The sequence below is a fragment of the Centropristis striata genome, chromosome 19, assembly GCF_030273125.1.
Source record: "Centropristis striata isolate RG_2023a ecotype Rhode Island chromosome 19, C.striata_1.0, whole genome shotgun sequence".
In the NCBI taxonomy this organism is placed as follows: domain Eukaryota; kingdom Metazoa; phylum Chordata; class Actinopteri; order Perciformes; family Serranidae; genus Centropristis; species Centropristis striata.
The window spans coordinates 7,536,668-7,549,427 of NC_081535.1; the positions used below are offsets into that span (position 1 = coordinate 7,536,668).

The 12,760-nt window shown below is 39.6% G+C and overlaps 1 protein-coding gene across 2 annotated transcripts in view; it reads left to right on the forward strand.

Annotated features, from left to right (window-relative positions):
* The window catches only part of rxraa (retinoid X receptor, alpha a), a 121,627-nt gene that overhangs the window by 91,932 nt on the left and 16,935 nt on the right, over positions 1 to 12,760 (forward strand). Inside the window, exons 4-6 of one of the 2 annotated variants that reach the window (XM_059358243.1) lie at positions 2,659 to 2,809; positions 5,192 to 5,371; positions 11,914 to 12,083. In XM_059358243.1, coding sequence (XP_059214226.1) covers positions 2,659 to 2,809; positions 5,192 to 5,371; positions 11,914 to 12,083 — 501 coding nt within the window. Of the gene's footprint in view, positions 1 to 2,658; positions 2,810 to 5,191; positions 5,372 to 11,898; positions 12,084 to 12,760 lie in introns of both variants that reach the window. The other variant, XM_059358242.1, reaches the window with a different exon arrangement.

Consider the following 12,760-nt stretch of genomic DNA (forward strand, 5'->3'; position numbering starts at 1 on the left):
TCAAATGCAGCCAAACCCACATAAGCCTTATATTGGAAATTCTCGTCAAGTTTCTCAAGTCAAGTTCCCATGACACCACATATGTCATGCCGAATTATGTGGAAAGTGTATAAAATGATGCAGCAGACATCTAGAGTTTTCTGTTTGATGTGATGGTAAAGCACCATGGTTCTGAATATTTCTCTCACTGTATGCACTGTGTACTGTAGCTTCAAGCAAAAAACGTATGTGGCGATGGTGACATTTTTCAAACTTTGAAGCTATTTGAGAAGAATCGAATATCAGAGCGGCAGGTGGAATGAGATGCCAGGAGCCACAGCAGCTGGGTGTGTGTACATGTGGTGCATCTGTGTTGATGTGTGTGCAAGCTTCTGCTGTGGTGAACTTCTGCAAGTATATATGTGAATGAACTGCATGAAAATGCTGCTGTTCGTGTCAATGAATGCTGCTTTGGCATCGTAAAAGATGTTCAAGAGCTAAAGAGGCAGGGCCGGTCTCATGAAAAAGATGCTGTTGAGTGGCATTATGGGATGTGTACGCTCCAGGGTTTTTCAGACTTATGACTCATAAAGATTAGGATATCTCAACTTTATGGAAGTATAAAAAAAAGCTGAAATAGTCCTTTCATTTCTCTCGTATTCTGTTACACATACCGAAACAGCCAACAGTAAGGATGGTCTTTTCTTTGTACAGTTTCCAATTGATTATACTGTATGTTACAAAGGATTAGCTAATTATCACATTCTGTTTTATTTACCATTTTGACAAAATCACAATTTTTTGGAAGTCATCCTACTTCCCTTTTCATTTCTAGCAAGAAAATGGTAGCGGATATAAAGACAATTAGACAAGTCATCCATTACTCATTATGTCCTTGTTCTGATTTTCCTGGAGATTAAACACAATTAACTTTAGTCTTTGTTTTTTTGTTTTTTTTAATAAAATAAATAAAACAATTTGTATAGGAGCAAGTGGTGGTGGTGAACCCTGCAGACATTTTACAGTTATGAAGTTTTAGTTTTTGTATGTATTTAAAAAAAAACCAAAAAGCATTTCTTATACTAGAAAGTCGGAAAATAGTGAAAAATACCCCTCATAATTTCCTAGAGCCTTGGGTAGTTTTGCTTGATTAATTAGTTTGGTCCATCGACTAATTGATAAGGAACTAATCATTTCAGCACTGCTTCCTATCACATGCACACCAAATCCAACTCGTCTCTCTCTTCAGAAATATTGCAGCACTGTTTTCAAAGTGTGTGTTCTCGTCCGATTGCTTGATGAATCATATAAATGGAATACTCAGTCATAAACAAGAGTCCAGAGATAATATATAAATATGTTGTGTGCAGAGTTTTGGAGCCAACTGCAAACATCCATATGTGCTTTGTGGTTGTTTGGTTTATATACTGAATGTTTGTGGAGGTGATGTATACAGTACATATGTTCTTCCACTTGGTAGCTAATGTACTCTGTCAGGTCCCTGTAAACACAGCTGAGGACGGCAAACTCTCTCAGACCATCATTTTTCTCTCATCATCATAAAAACAGAATGCCTCTTCTGTCTTGGCTGATCCCTGCAGACAGAGACAGGGTTTCTCTGCTAAATTTAGAGCCAAGACATGTTAGTGCTATCAGACAAGTCTCATATGTGGTAACTTAATGAAAACCTGTTGGCTACATGAACCCATGTGGATGTTTTGCCAGCTCTGCTCTGTCTCTCACCCTTCTGCTGTGGCTGTGTTTGTCAGAGACCCACTTGTCTGAGTATATTCCCTTTATTTTTCCTCTTCCTCCCCCAGTGAAATGTCTTTTTAGCGTTGGTCTAGTGAACTGATGCTTTTAATGTTTCAATTTTTTTTTTTTACATGAGATGGGGCTAATGGTTAGCTGCATCGCTTCTGTTCCATCCAGTACATTTAGTGTTTTAGGATCATTTAAAACCTGCCCCCCCCAACGTTTATCTCCTCTGGAAACAGCATGGTGCTAGTTATAATAATTAGTCTCCCCTTGCTCTCCACTTTTAGCAAGAGGTCACTTTGAAATGAAATTTTTTCCGAGCGGGAGGGAGGCAGCAATTGAAGTAAGACTTAAAGCTGCAGTTGCACCGCTGCTAAAACAAATGCTGTCTCTTTATTCCGCTGTACTCTTAAATTTTACAGTGGAGTTATGCTAGCGCTGAACATTTGGGAGCCAGCGGGGCTTGTTGAGAGCATGAATAAAAGAGTTCCTGGGGTGGAGTGGTGCAGGATCCTGCTGCGCCAGATTTAGATCTGAAACAGAGGGGGGAATGGGAGGGAGGAGAGAGACGGAGGGAGCGATGAAAGAGGGCAAAAGAGCTGCTGCTGGAACTGCTGACCATCTGTATTGAGTATCAGAAGTCATAATATCCTTTTCACTTTCTTGCATTTTGCAAATTGTTCATGACAATCTGTCTGACATAACTCCACTCATATTTATTTTCCCTGTTTGCATGTGTAATCAAACTCCCTCTATCTCCTCCACTGACCTGGCCCTTATTCAACACATAATGTCATCAGTTAACTATGCAGCTGCAGCTTAGATATGTGACGGGCTGCAGCGGTGTGTATGATGTCGGGTTCATCGGAGCTGCTTTGTGACCTGTCGGCGTGTGCGTGTTTGTGTGTGCTGATGTTCCAGCTGAACTCTCCGATGAACTCGGTCAGCAGCACGGAGGACATCAAGCCTCCGCTGGGACTCAACGGCGTGATGAAGGTGCCCGCCCAGCCCTCGGGCACGGTCCTGTCGCTCACCAAACACATCTGCGCCATCTGTGGTGACCGCTCCTCAGGTGAGTGACACCAGACTGTGATGGACACCCAGTTGACACTCACACAGGAAGCACTGCACAATAAAAAATATATAAACTACAGGCCAAAAGTTTGGAAGCAAATTACATTTCTTTAAAAACCAGTATGGATTCTTTGGATTTCTTGATGTGTTTACTGCATGATCATACTTTACCTTTATTGAATTGAACCATTTTCCTCAATTGACCTTTAGGTATACATTGATGTTACCAGACTATTGCTGAATAAATGTTAACAAAACAAAAGAAGGGCTTAGTTTTAGGGTTGAGAAGATTTGGAAGAGTCACAACTTCAGTGCAAAAGTCAAAAACAAATCACAGTTTGCATTATTTGCTTTAGCTCTTTGGAAAGTTTGGATACAAAAATCCCAATAAATCGCAACTTTGTTCATATCGCTGACAAACTACCACAGAAATGGCTAAAATTGAAGCAGCTGAGTAAGGAAACAAGAGTTCAGATTTATACATTAAGGAAAGAAGGATACACAAAGTCTAAGCAATAAAAACCCAAAGACCTGATAATTATAGTGAAAAAGTGTTCTAATAAGTGACTTTTTATATAATAATCACTTTTATTTTGTTGCAAAGTATAGCAATGAAACTATGATATTTTTTTGTACAAATTTGATCTTGCTTCCAAACTTTTGGCCTGTAGTGTAATTATATATATTAATTATTTTTCAAAATACTCTATAAAAGACGTTAATGAAGGCTTCTTATGTGGTTTAGTAGATTAAATTGTGAACATTTCAGGAGTAAGAACTGTTTTTTGTGAGTGTTAACAGTAGTGATGTCAGATAGATTTGGTTACATCACAGCTGTGGGATATTAAATCATCCATCTTTTTTCACTACATCTTAGTCTGTTTTACCCATGGTTTACCCTCAGGTGTGCGTAAACTTCAGGCTATGAATTTCTTCATGAAATGCAAAAATGTGAAATAACAGTTTTCGGCATGGGCCAGGAGAAGCTGGGAATATATAAGTATCTGCTGAGAAACAAATCTTTATGCATCTCTATCTGTCTCTTTTTTTAAACAGTTACTTATGGGGGTGGAATCGGAGAGTTCATCGTGTGCAGTGCCTTTAGGAAGTTGTTTTTTTTTTGTGGTCATACAGATTCATGTAAAAAATATTTTTCCTTGACTCATCTGTACAAAATGACCCATAATGTCAAAGTTGGTTGTCCACAAGTTCTCGTACATGAAAGTTATAAAGATGGAATGACTAACATTGAATCATTTGGTGATGACATATTTAAAAAAAGGCACAAGTCAAAGCCTAACCAAGACTTCCAGGGGAATGTATCTATAATTTAGGGAAGAATTTTGGGGGAACGTATAAAAATAATTTCTTAACAACTGGGACTACACAAGACTCCATTATTACCAAATGAAAAGAAAGTGGGAAGGCCCAGCATCTTTCTAAAGCTGGTGCTCTGACCACACTGAGAAACCTCCAAAGATGAACTCTGGTCAGAGAACAGCCCCACGGACCGCTCTGGCACAACTACACTCTGCACTTTCTTGCAGTGGGAGATCTCCCTGGAAGGACAACAGTCATTGGAATTCTTCACAAATCTGGGCTAAGTGGCAAGGAGGCCAGAAAGAAGCCACTCCTGAGAAAAAGCATATGAGGGCAACGGCATAAAGGCACATGAAAGAAACTGACATCATGAGGCAAAAGATTGTACGGTCTGATGAAACCAAACCTCAGCTCAACTTCCACTGAAATAGAGAAAAGCGCTGTTTCAGGAACAACCCATCACTCATGGGAACTTCTTTCTCAGCCTGGGGATAAAGCTGGGTATCTAATTCATTGGACAGTTTCAGTGTCATCCTGCGTCATCGGTGCTACATAAACCCAAGGGGGAAAATCAAAACAATGTTTAATAGCAAGTCATGCTTCATTTAACCGTGCTCGGAGGCTTTATTTATCTTCTCTGGTGGTCTGGACTGCAAAGAGCTAACAAAGAAACTGTTTGAGCAACCCTGGAGAATGCAAATGGACTTCATCCATCATATATAACAAAAAAAGAGCTGTTAGGGACAGGGGGACGAGGCGATTCGTCCTGTACCACCACCATCATGTGAGAACAGTACCGTAAAGCAAATCCATAGGCCCCCCCCTGCAGCTTTTCTTTAGTAGGCCTCCTTTTTTATTCCTCAGCATTACCCCCCACGCACACATTCAGTCCACTTTAATAGGTCTTTGATCATAATTAGTCTTTTCTTACCTCAGTAGCAGGTTCCTGCAGGCTGTTTGTGTAAAGGTTTTTGTTGTCAGGACTCGAGACAAGAAACTGACCCAGGAAAGATTTTATTCTCATATGCATTCAACAAATGATCTCTGTCTCTCTCCTCAGGTAAACACTATGGGGTATACAGCTGTGAGGGCTGCAAAGGTTTTTTCAAAAGGACGGTGCGCAAAGATCTGACCTACACCTGTCGCGACAACAAGGACTGTGTCATTGATAAGCGCCAGAGGAACCGCTGCCAGTACTGCCGCTACCAGAAGTGTTTAGCCATGGGCATGAAGAGAGAAGGTACAGCACATACCGTAGAGGATAAAGTCCCACTTACCCATTCCCTCAAATCTCTACTAATCCACATAGACACACGTAAACACTGTAAACTCACAATATTGTTGAATTGTTTGATAATAGTTAAATATGGGGCTTTTTTTCTGGTCACAAACTCACAACTTTGCCTTTAGTTTTAAGGGGAAATGGTAAAATGACAAAGGGCAAGTGAATACAATGTTGTGCATTAATGTGCGTTTTGCATGTGCTTTTGCAAACAAAAATGGTGAACTTAATGTATCATCTTGCAACTGGTAAACACAACTGTTAATGACGCTCACACACTGTTTTTCTGCCCCTGCGGATTTGCGGCACCCGACATGCCATCGTTGTGGCAAAGTAAGCGCCCCAAAGTATGCGCTTTCTTTAAATAATGTCCCCTCTGTGGTTAACGTGAAGGTTTGCTTCAAATTTTTGTTGGAAATTACTGTGTTATTTGGTGACTTTCAGCCAAATGGGTCCATGGTTGCTTTTAGTAACTTACATGCATGGTTAGTGTAGATAGTAAACACAGATGAGTAAGTATTTAAAATAGATTAAAGCCAAATTTAAAGTTTTTGGGGGGACGTATACATGATCTGTTTGTGTTTTCAACAGCTGCCACCAAAACAAGCAACCACAGCGCATTCAGCTGAGTCACCAGTTAACAGGGTCACTCTTTAAACTGAAACACCTGTTCCTTTAAAGCCGGTTCATATGAAGCTTTGGAGGAGTTCTATGGACAAATCAGTACAGTACAGTTTACAATGGAGGGGAAAAAATCACACTTTTATGCAGATTTTTTGGGACTGTGAACTTAACAACTAACTTTGAGCGTGCACGACTTCATATACATGTGAACTGAACTTTGAGCCAGCTCTTATGAAGTGTCTACCTGCGATATGACAAAGGTTATAAGATTTCCCTTTTTGCTTGCCTTCCTATAAGTAAAGCAGCTTGTTTCCCATCCTGCTTCCTTCCAATTTTACAGAATCACTTGCAGCTGTAATTCTGCTCTGCTACATCTCACTGTGCATGGCAGCCATAGGCTCCACTGTATTTAAAAATGTTCTGCTTCAAGCACTACTTTGGGGGAATAATGCATTCAGCTGTGGCAGCCGCAGGAACCCAGAACTGCTGGATGTGAAAACATAGTGAGGTTTGTGAGAACAGACAGTCCTTGGGGAGTTCACTGATGTAGACTGGAGAAATAAAAATATAACAATGGAGCTGTGTGAACTTCTCCTTCTGCATCCTCTGGATGTCACCGTTCCTGCCCTTGTGCTCCTAATTATTTGTATAAACTTGGAATTTGTGTCGGACAGCCTGCATACTCGCTGCGAACCGGCTTGTTTTCACAAACACAGAGATTATTTGTGTTTAAAATACTCTATGCACAAAATGTAATCAAAGTAGTCAAATTGGATAATGTCCTGTAATTGAACAGCATGGTGAAAGCGTGCACCACATTCACAAATTAGAGGCTACCGATGGAATGCACTTACTGCTCCCGCCCTTTACAAATGGATGCAGGGATTTAATCAGTTGCACAGTGAGGCCTCATATACAGAGCATGTTGTAGAGGACACACCATTCATCAAACTTTCACTTTAAAATCTTATCTTTAATATCCATTTATATGCAGTTAAATTTAAAAATTAAACTGAAAACCAACATCTTTAACATGAACATAACAAGGATATTTGTAAAGCCGGTGTGTATCAGAGCATCTACATCTTTAGTATCCATGTAAATGTGGTTAAAGAAATTCAAACTGAAACAGTCATCATTAAATCAACATAGCAAGGCTTTATGTAAAGTCTGTGTATCTCAGTACTATGGCAACTATGGCCATAAAATAAATAAAGAAGAGACATGTTTTTTACTCATGAAAGCTGCATGTTTGGTGATCTACTCCAGTGCATCATTGATCATTTTCAGATAACACATCATCCAGATTTGGACAGGGAGGGCTTCATTTCAGCATGTGAGGATTTAGTCAAGATGCAACAGTCAAACATTCCTGCAAACTTAAATCACTCCCCCTCCAACACAGAAACCCTGTCCTCTCTCAGCACAGACTGGGGATTATAGAATCATTCACTGTGACATTTACGTGGTGAAAGTTTGACTACGTTGAATGTCATACTGAAGTCCGTCTCAGCTACAAGTCCTGCTATTTTTAGCTTCCAGAGTGGCTCTACTTTTAGACTTCCATTTGCAACTTATAGGTAGAGTCCGCTGGGTAAAAAGAGAAAATTTTAAAAAATGGCATAAGACTTCTACCTGAGGGAGACCAGGTGCTATTCGTCTGGACAAACTGCCTAAGATGCGCTGACACAGACAGTTGATAATTGACAAAGTTTCCATTGAATAGAATGACTTTGAAAATTACAAATTAATCACCAAGCTTTAACTAATTTAGCTTGTTTATACATTAAAAAAGTGAATTAGATGGCATTTCTTATTCCTCAAAGCTCTAGCTCTTAAGGTTCAAGATTCATACAAAGTTTATGTTATGTTGATTAAGATAAATTTTATTCTTTTGCCTTAATAATTAGCCATTAATGCCACGAAAGTATACACTAAAGTGGTCAGGTTGGGAAACTGTAGTTTTATGCATATTTCTCCTTCTTGCATTTAGTTTTGATTCCTGAGACATTATGCTTCTGCTCCCAAGACAGAAATGACTACATTTTGGGGGGAAATATTCCTATTCAACATGTACAAACAAATCTTTAACACAGAATCTTTAAACTGAACTGACACTGAACACTGCTAAAATGTGATGATTATTACTAAAAGATGGCAAAAGTCACAAAAATGAGTGTGAAGTTTTAACGATGAGACATATAGGTGACTGCTGAGCTATTCGCCCTATAAAGAGTCCTTGTGTAGGACTAGTTCTGTGCTGAACAGCAGTGTTTGCTTACATATATTCATTAATGCTCGTGAAGGCCATAGCTAGTATTGTCATTGAAATGGTACAATACCCAGCGTATAAAGACGCTTTTATCACAACATTCCCTGATTGTATCCTCTTCATATTCACTCAAAACATGGCACTGACTCTTGAGTATTGTTACAGCATTGTTATAGTTTGTAATTATCTGATGGTTCACTCATCTCTCTCCAGCCTTTGAGTGCGATCCGGCCTTGTAAACAAGGAGTTGGTTTAAAAAATAAAAAAAAAACCTCCTGTGACTGTGGGGCAGTACAGTAAAGAACGTCTGATCAAAGAGCCGATAAGACCAGGAAGAGTCAGGTTGGGTGAGCGAAGGAGGGAAAAAAAAAAGAAGTCAGGTGTGAATTTTAACACTCCATGAGGGTGTTAAAAATATTAGCGCTCTCAGCAGTGCTGTTAAGCATCTTTCACACATTGAATAAATCAATCTCTGCCTGTCACCATTATGGTCAGCGTAGTTACAGAATAAAGACATAGAGTGTGTAGATTATACGGAGCGAGCCAGGGGAGCTGCAGAGTGGAGCAGGTGTTAACCAGGTGTGTGTGTGTGTGTGTGTAGGTGCATGTATGTGTGTGTGTGTGTGTGTGTGTGTGTGTGTAGGTGCGTGTGTGTTGGATGTAGCTTCACTCTCTAAAGGTGAGTGAACAAGAAGAATGCATGTTTTTTGGATAAATGCATTTGGGAGACTATTCTATCCAGGGCCAATTTGTCTTGACCTTTACTTGGCCTGCCCTCCCCTCCTTCTTGCTTTTATTTATATCATTGTTAGGCTCTTTACTCCTTTCAAGGATATTATCATTTACTGCCTTTCGCCTCACTCTCAGTGCTGCCTAAGCCTCCCCCTGCACCCCGAGGGCTGTGGTTAGAGAACAAGGCAGCAGTAGCCCAAAAGGCTAAGCGAATCCACAGAAAAACAGGATTAAATGAATTTATGCTCTCCCAGTCAGGAGAGGAGAGGAGGGGGGGGGAGAATAAAGCTAACATGATTTCAGCCCTCCTCACCTCTCTCTGACTCCAACACAAGTATTCTACCCTTGGGCTGACCTCCACCGCCAGACAGCAGTTCCTCTAAAATGGGGCCCCTTTCCCACTCCTCGTCTAACAACCCCTGCTTCCCTTTCCACCCCCCCTCCCCCACCCCCCCAACAAGACCACGGCCTCTCTGATTCAGGACTTGGAATAGAAACCAGAGTAGGGGAAATGTAAGAAGACAGATCATCCTGCAAACCCAGTGTGTGATGTGTGTGTGTTGGTCTGAGACAGGACAGTTCACCAGGTGTGGAAGCTCGCATGCTGACATTGAATTTCCAAATGCCCTTTATCATTCAACGCGTTATGTCCCAAACTTTTTTTATTAATCCATGTGCGGAGGATAAACTCATAAAAAGCCGCAGCCCTTTTTTCTGTGGTGTCTTGAATTAGGTAAATTATAGCTTTTTGAAAAGACAAAACACACACACATACATCTTTTCCATCCTCGCTCGAGGGTGGAGGTGCGGTTTCTCTTGCCTCGGCCAAAGTGAGTCTCTGTGTCTGCTCAGCACACAAACCACTTCCTGTGTCTCCTCGCCAAGCCAATCAGAACGCGGCACCAACACGTTTTTTTGCCTCAACCAGTTTTTACACACGACATGGAAAAAAAAGTCTATGAGACAGAGTCCTCATTGTTTTTGTGTACAGGCTTTTTTATTTAAGCTGTTCTGGCGACCACGCTTGGCATAAAGAAGGAGTGACACACCATACATTATTTATGGCTTTACATGATTTGTGTATAAAAGGAGCTGACTGTTTGTCATTGAGCACTACATAAAAAAACATCTCTTTGATAAGAAAGCTGTGAAAAGTCCTTGAAAATGTCCACGCTACTGCGTCGTGCATAATGTAGGTCTAAGGTCTTAAATATATTCCATCCGCACTGTCGAAGCAATTATTGATGATTGAACTCTCTTGGATATGTTTATTGGTGTAATACATACAGGGTCATGCACTATTTACTGGCTTACAGAGACACAGCGACTGAAGCAGGCACTCACAGCCAAGCAAACACTCATTCAAGCATGCATGTACATATTGTATGTACATGTGTGTATATGTAGATACAAACCAGGGTCAGCTTTGTATACAGTTTTCTACTGATGTGCACCAAAGTACGGACAATTTGTTTTTCCAGTATTCACGTATTTAATCAAAGGGAAGATTCAGTGTTGAAAGCTGTTCCATCTACTTATGCCGCTGCATTGCAAAGCAAAGAAAGACATTTTCCTCCTCAAGTCTTTTCATCTCAGATATGTCCTCCATCATGTCATTTTCTTCAGAGTAGAAAAAAAAATCTACCAATGAGTCATTTTCAGTATCTCAAACAAGACTCAGGTAAGGCAGATTTATTTTTGTCTTTGCACAAATAATAGACAAGTGACATTCATTACAATAATTGTTTGTAGTCCATTGCAGTGGCTATAAATTGGCACTCAGCCTGTTTAAATTGCCTTACATTCAAAGATGAAGTATTAAAGCTGCATTAATAAATGGCGTCACACTAATGGCCAAAGTGACAAAAAAAAAACGCATCCTGGTGATTGGGAGTCCAATATTCACTTTTGTTTTAGCTTTTCATTGGTCCCCATCAGTGTCACCTTACTTGTAATCCTTGATAGGGCATTCCTGGAAATTAAAAAAATATCAAGCCTGAAGTATTATTGGAGGATATTACAAGACTTTTTGCAAAATGTTTCAATTTTATATTGCAAATCCAGGTCAATTGAGTCATTATTATTCTTTTATTTATTATAGTCTCTTTCCCACAGCCACCCTAAATAGACAATAACACATCATCTGCATCCATCACCACTTTATCTTTTACCTTTAAAGTATTTATTATCTTTTTAGACTACTTAATACATATGCGTAATGTCAGAATGTCTTTTTTAAAGCACCTTATATATGAGAAGCACACGTAAATTTAGCTGTATACTTTTTTAATACAATGACAATAAAGGAAACTTGAATTTTGTGTGATTTACTGATTGGTCAGATGCCACAGTGTCACTATCTGTGATGTAGAAATCCATGTGGTTCTATGAGGAGACTTGTTATAGATGTCCGCTCAAGTTACCAAATATGGTTGGTACCAGGCATACCAAACATGGTATGCCTGATAAAGGGTTAAAAATAATTTGTTAAAAATAATTTGTTACGCTAAAGCATTTTATACTGAGAAAAGTCACTCCTTACATTTCAGTGTTACTTACTGAGAAAAGTAGGTCCTCCTTCTGAATGTATTGACTCTATTATCATTGCGGAGACTCTTCTACAGGCTTAATCTGGAATAATTCAGAGTCACAACGAATGACTGCTTAAACATTTAACATTAATGCAGCTTTAATATTAATATTACAGCTTGACTTGGACAGTATCAAGACATTTTCATTTTTTTTAAATGACTTGCAACCCTGAATCTTTCCTTTAACACACATGTGCTCCTGAACACATGTCACATGACACTGTAAAAACAAACAAACAAAAAACAGCAGTAGTGACCGGAACCAGTTTTGTTACATGCAGCCGTTCAGGAGGAGCGCCAGCGAGCCAAGGAGAGAAACGAGAATGAGGTGGAGTCCACCAGCTGCGCCAACGAGGACATGCCCGTGGAGAAGATTCTGGAGGCTGAGCAGGCGGTGGAACCCAAAACCGAGACCTACATCGAGACCAACCTTGGAGTGCCATCCAATTCGGTGAGTTGGTATTTTTCTTCATTCTTTTGGAAATACTTTGTCATCATTGTGTACAAGTCCTTGCTCACACAATACACACAATTGGCCATTTGTTTAAATTTAACCCAAGGGCGTATAGGTAAACATGTTTTCTCTTTTACTTCTACATTTATTAGATTGTATAGTACGGTTTCCATTATAACACAGTATAAGCTTCACCTTGCGATAAATAACTACAAAATAAAGCCTCACATTCAGTAAAACATCTAAAATTTCCACAGAGGATAACAACAAACCTTGGGTAATCTAGTTTACCTTACAACACATACCCTATTTCTCTCTTCTACCATTTTCTCATAGATATGGGCATTTTTAACAGTTTTCATCAGTGTTAAAACCTCTAAGTCGTCGAGTTAATTGGGACAGTTACAATGCTGTTTTAATTGGCTAAACGTTACGGATGTACAGAAGTATTCATCCACATGAGCATGGCAATATTAAGTTTTGTGATTTAAATTTTTATTAATAGTTTACATGCAAAGATTTGTAGCAGACAGATTGCAGAAACTTGGTTTTATGAATTTGTTACAGGGATTGTGATAAATGCAAATGCAGATCCCACTGTTCTGATTTTAAAAAAAGTAAACTTTTTTATGCATGTGGCAGTGTATTCTTAGTACCAGACAGTTTTCCTACAA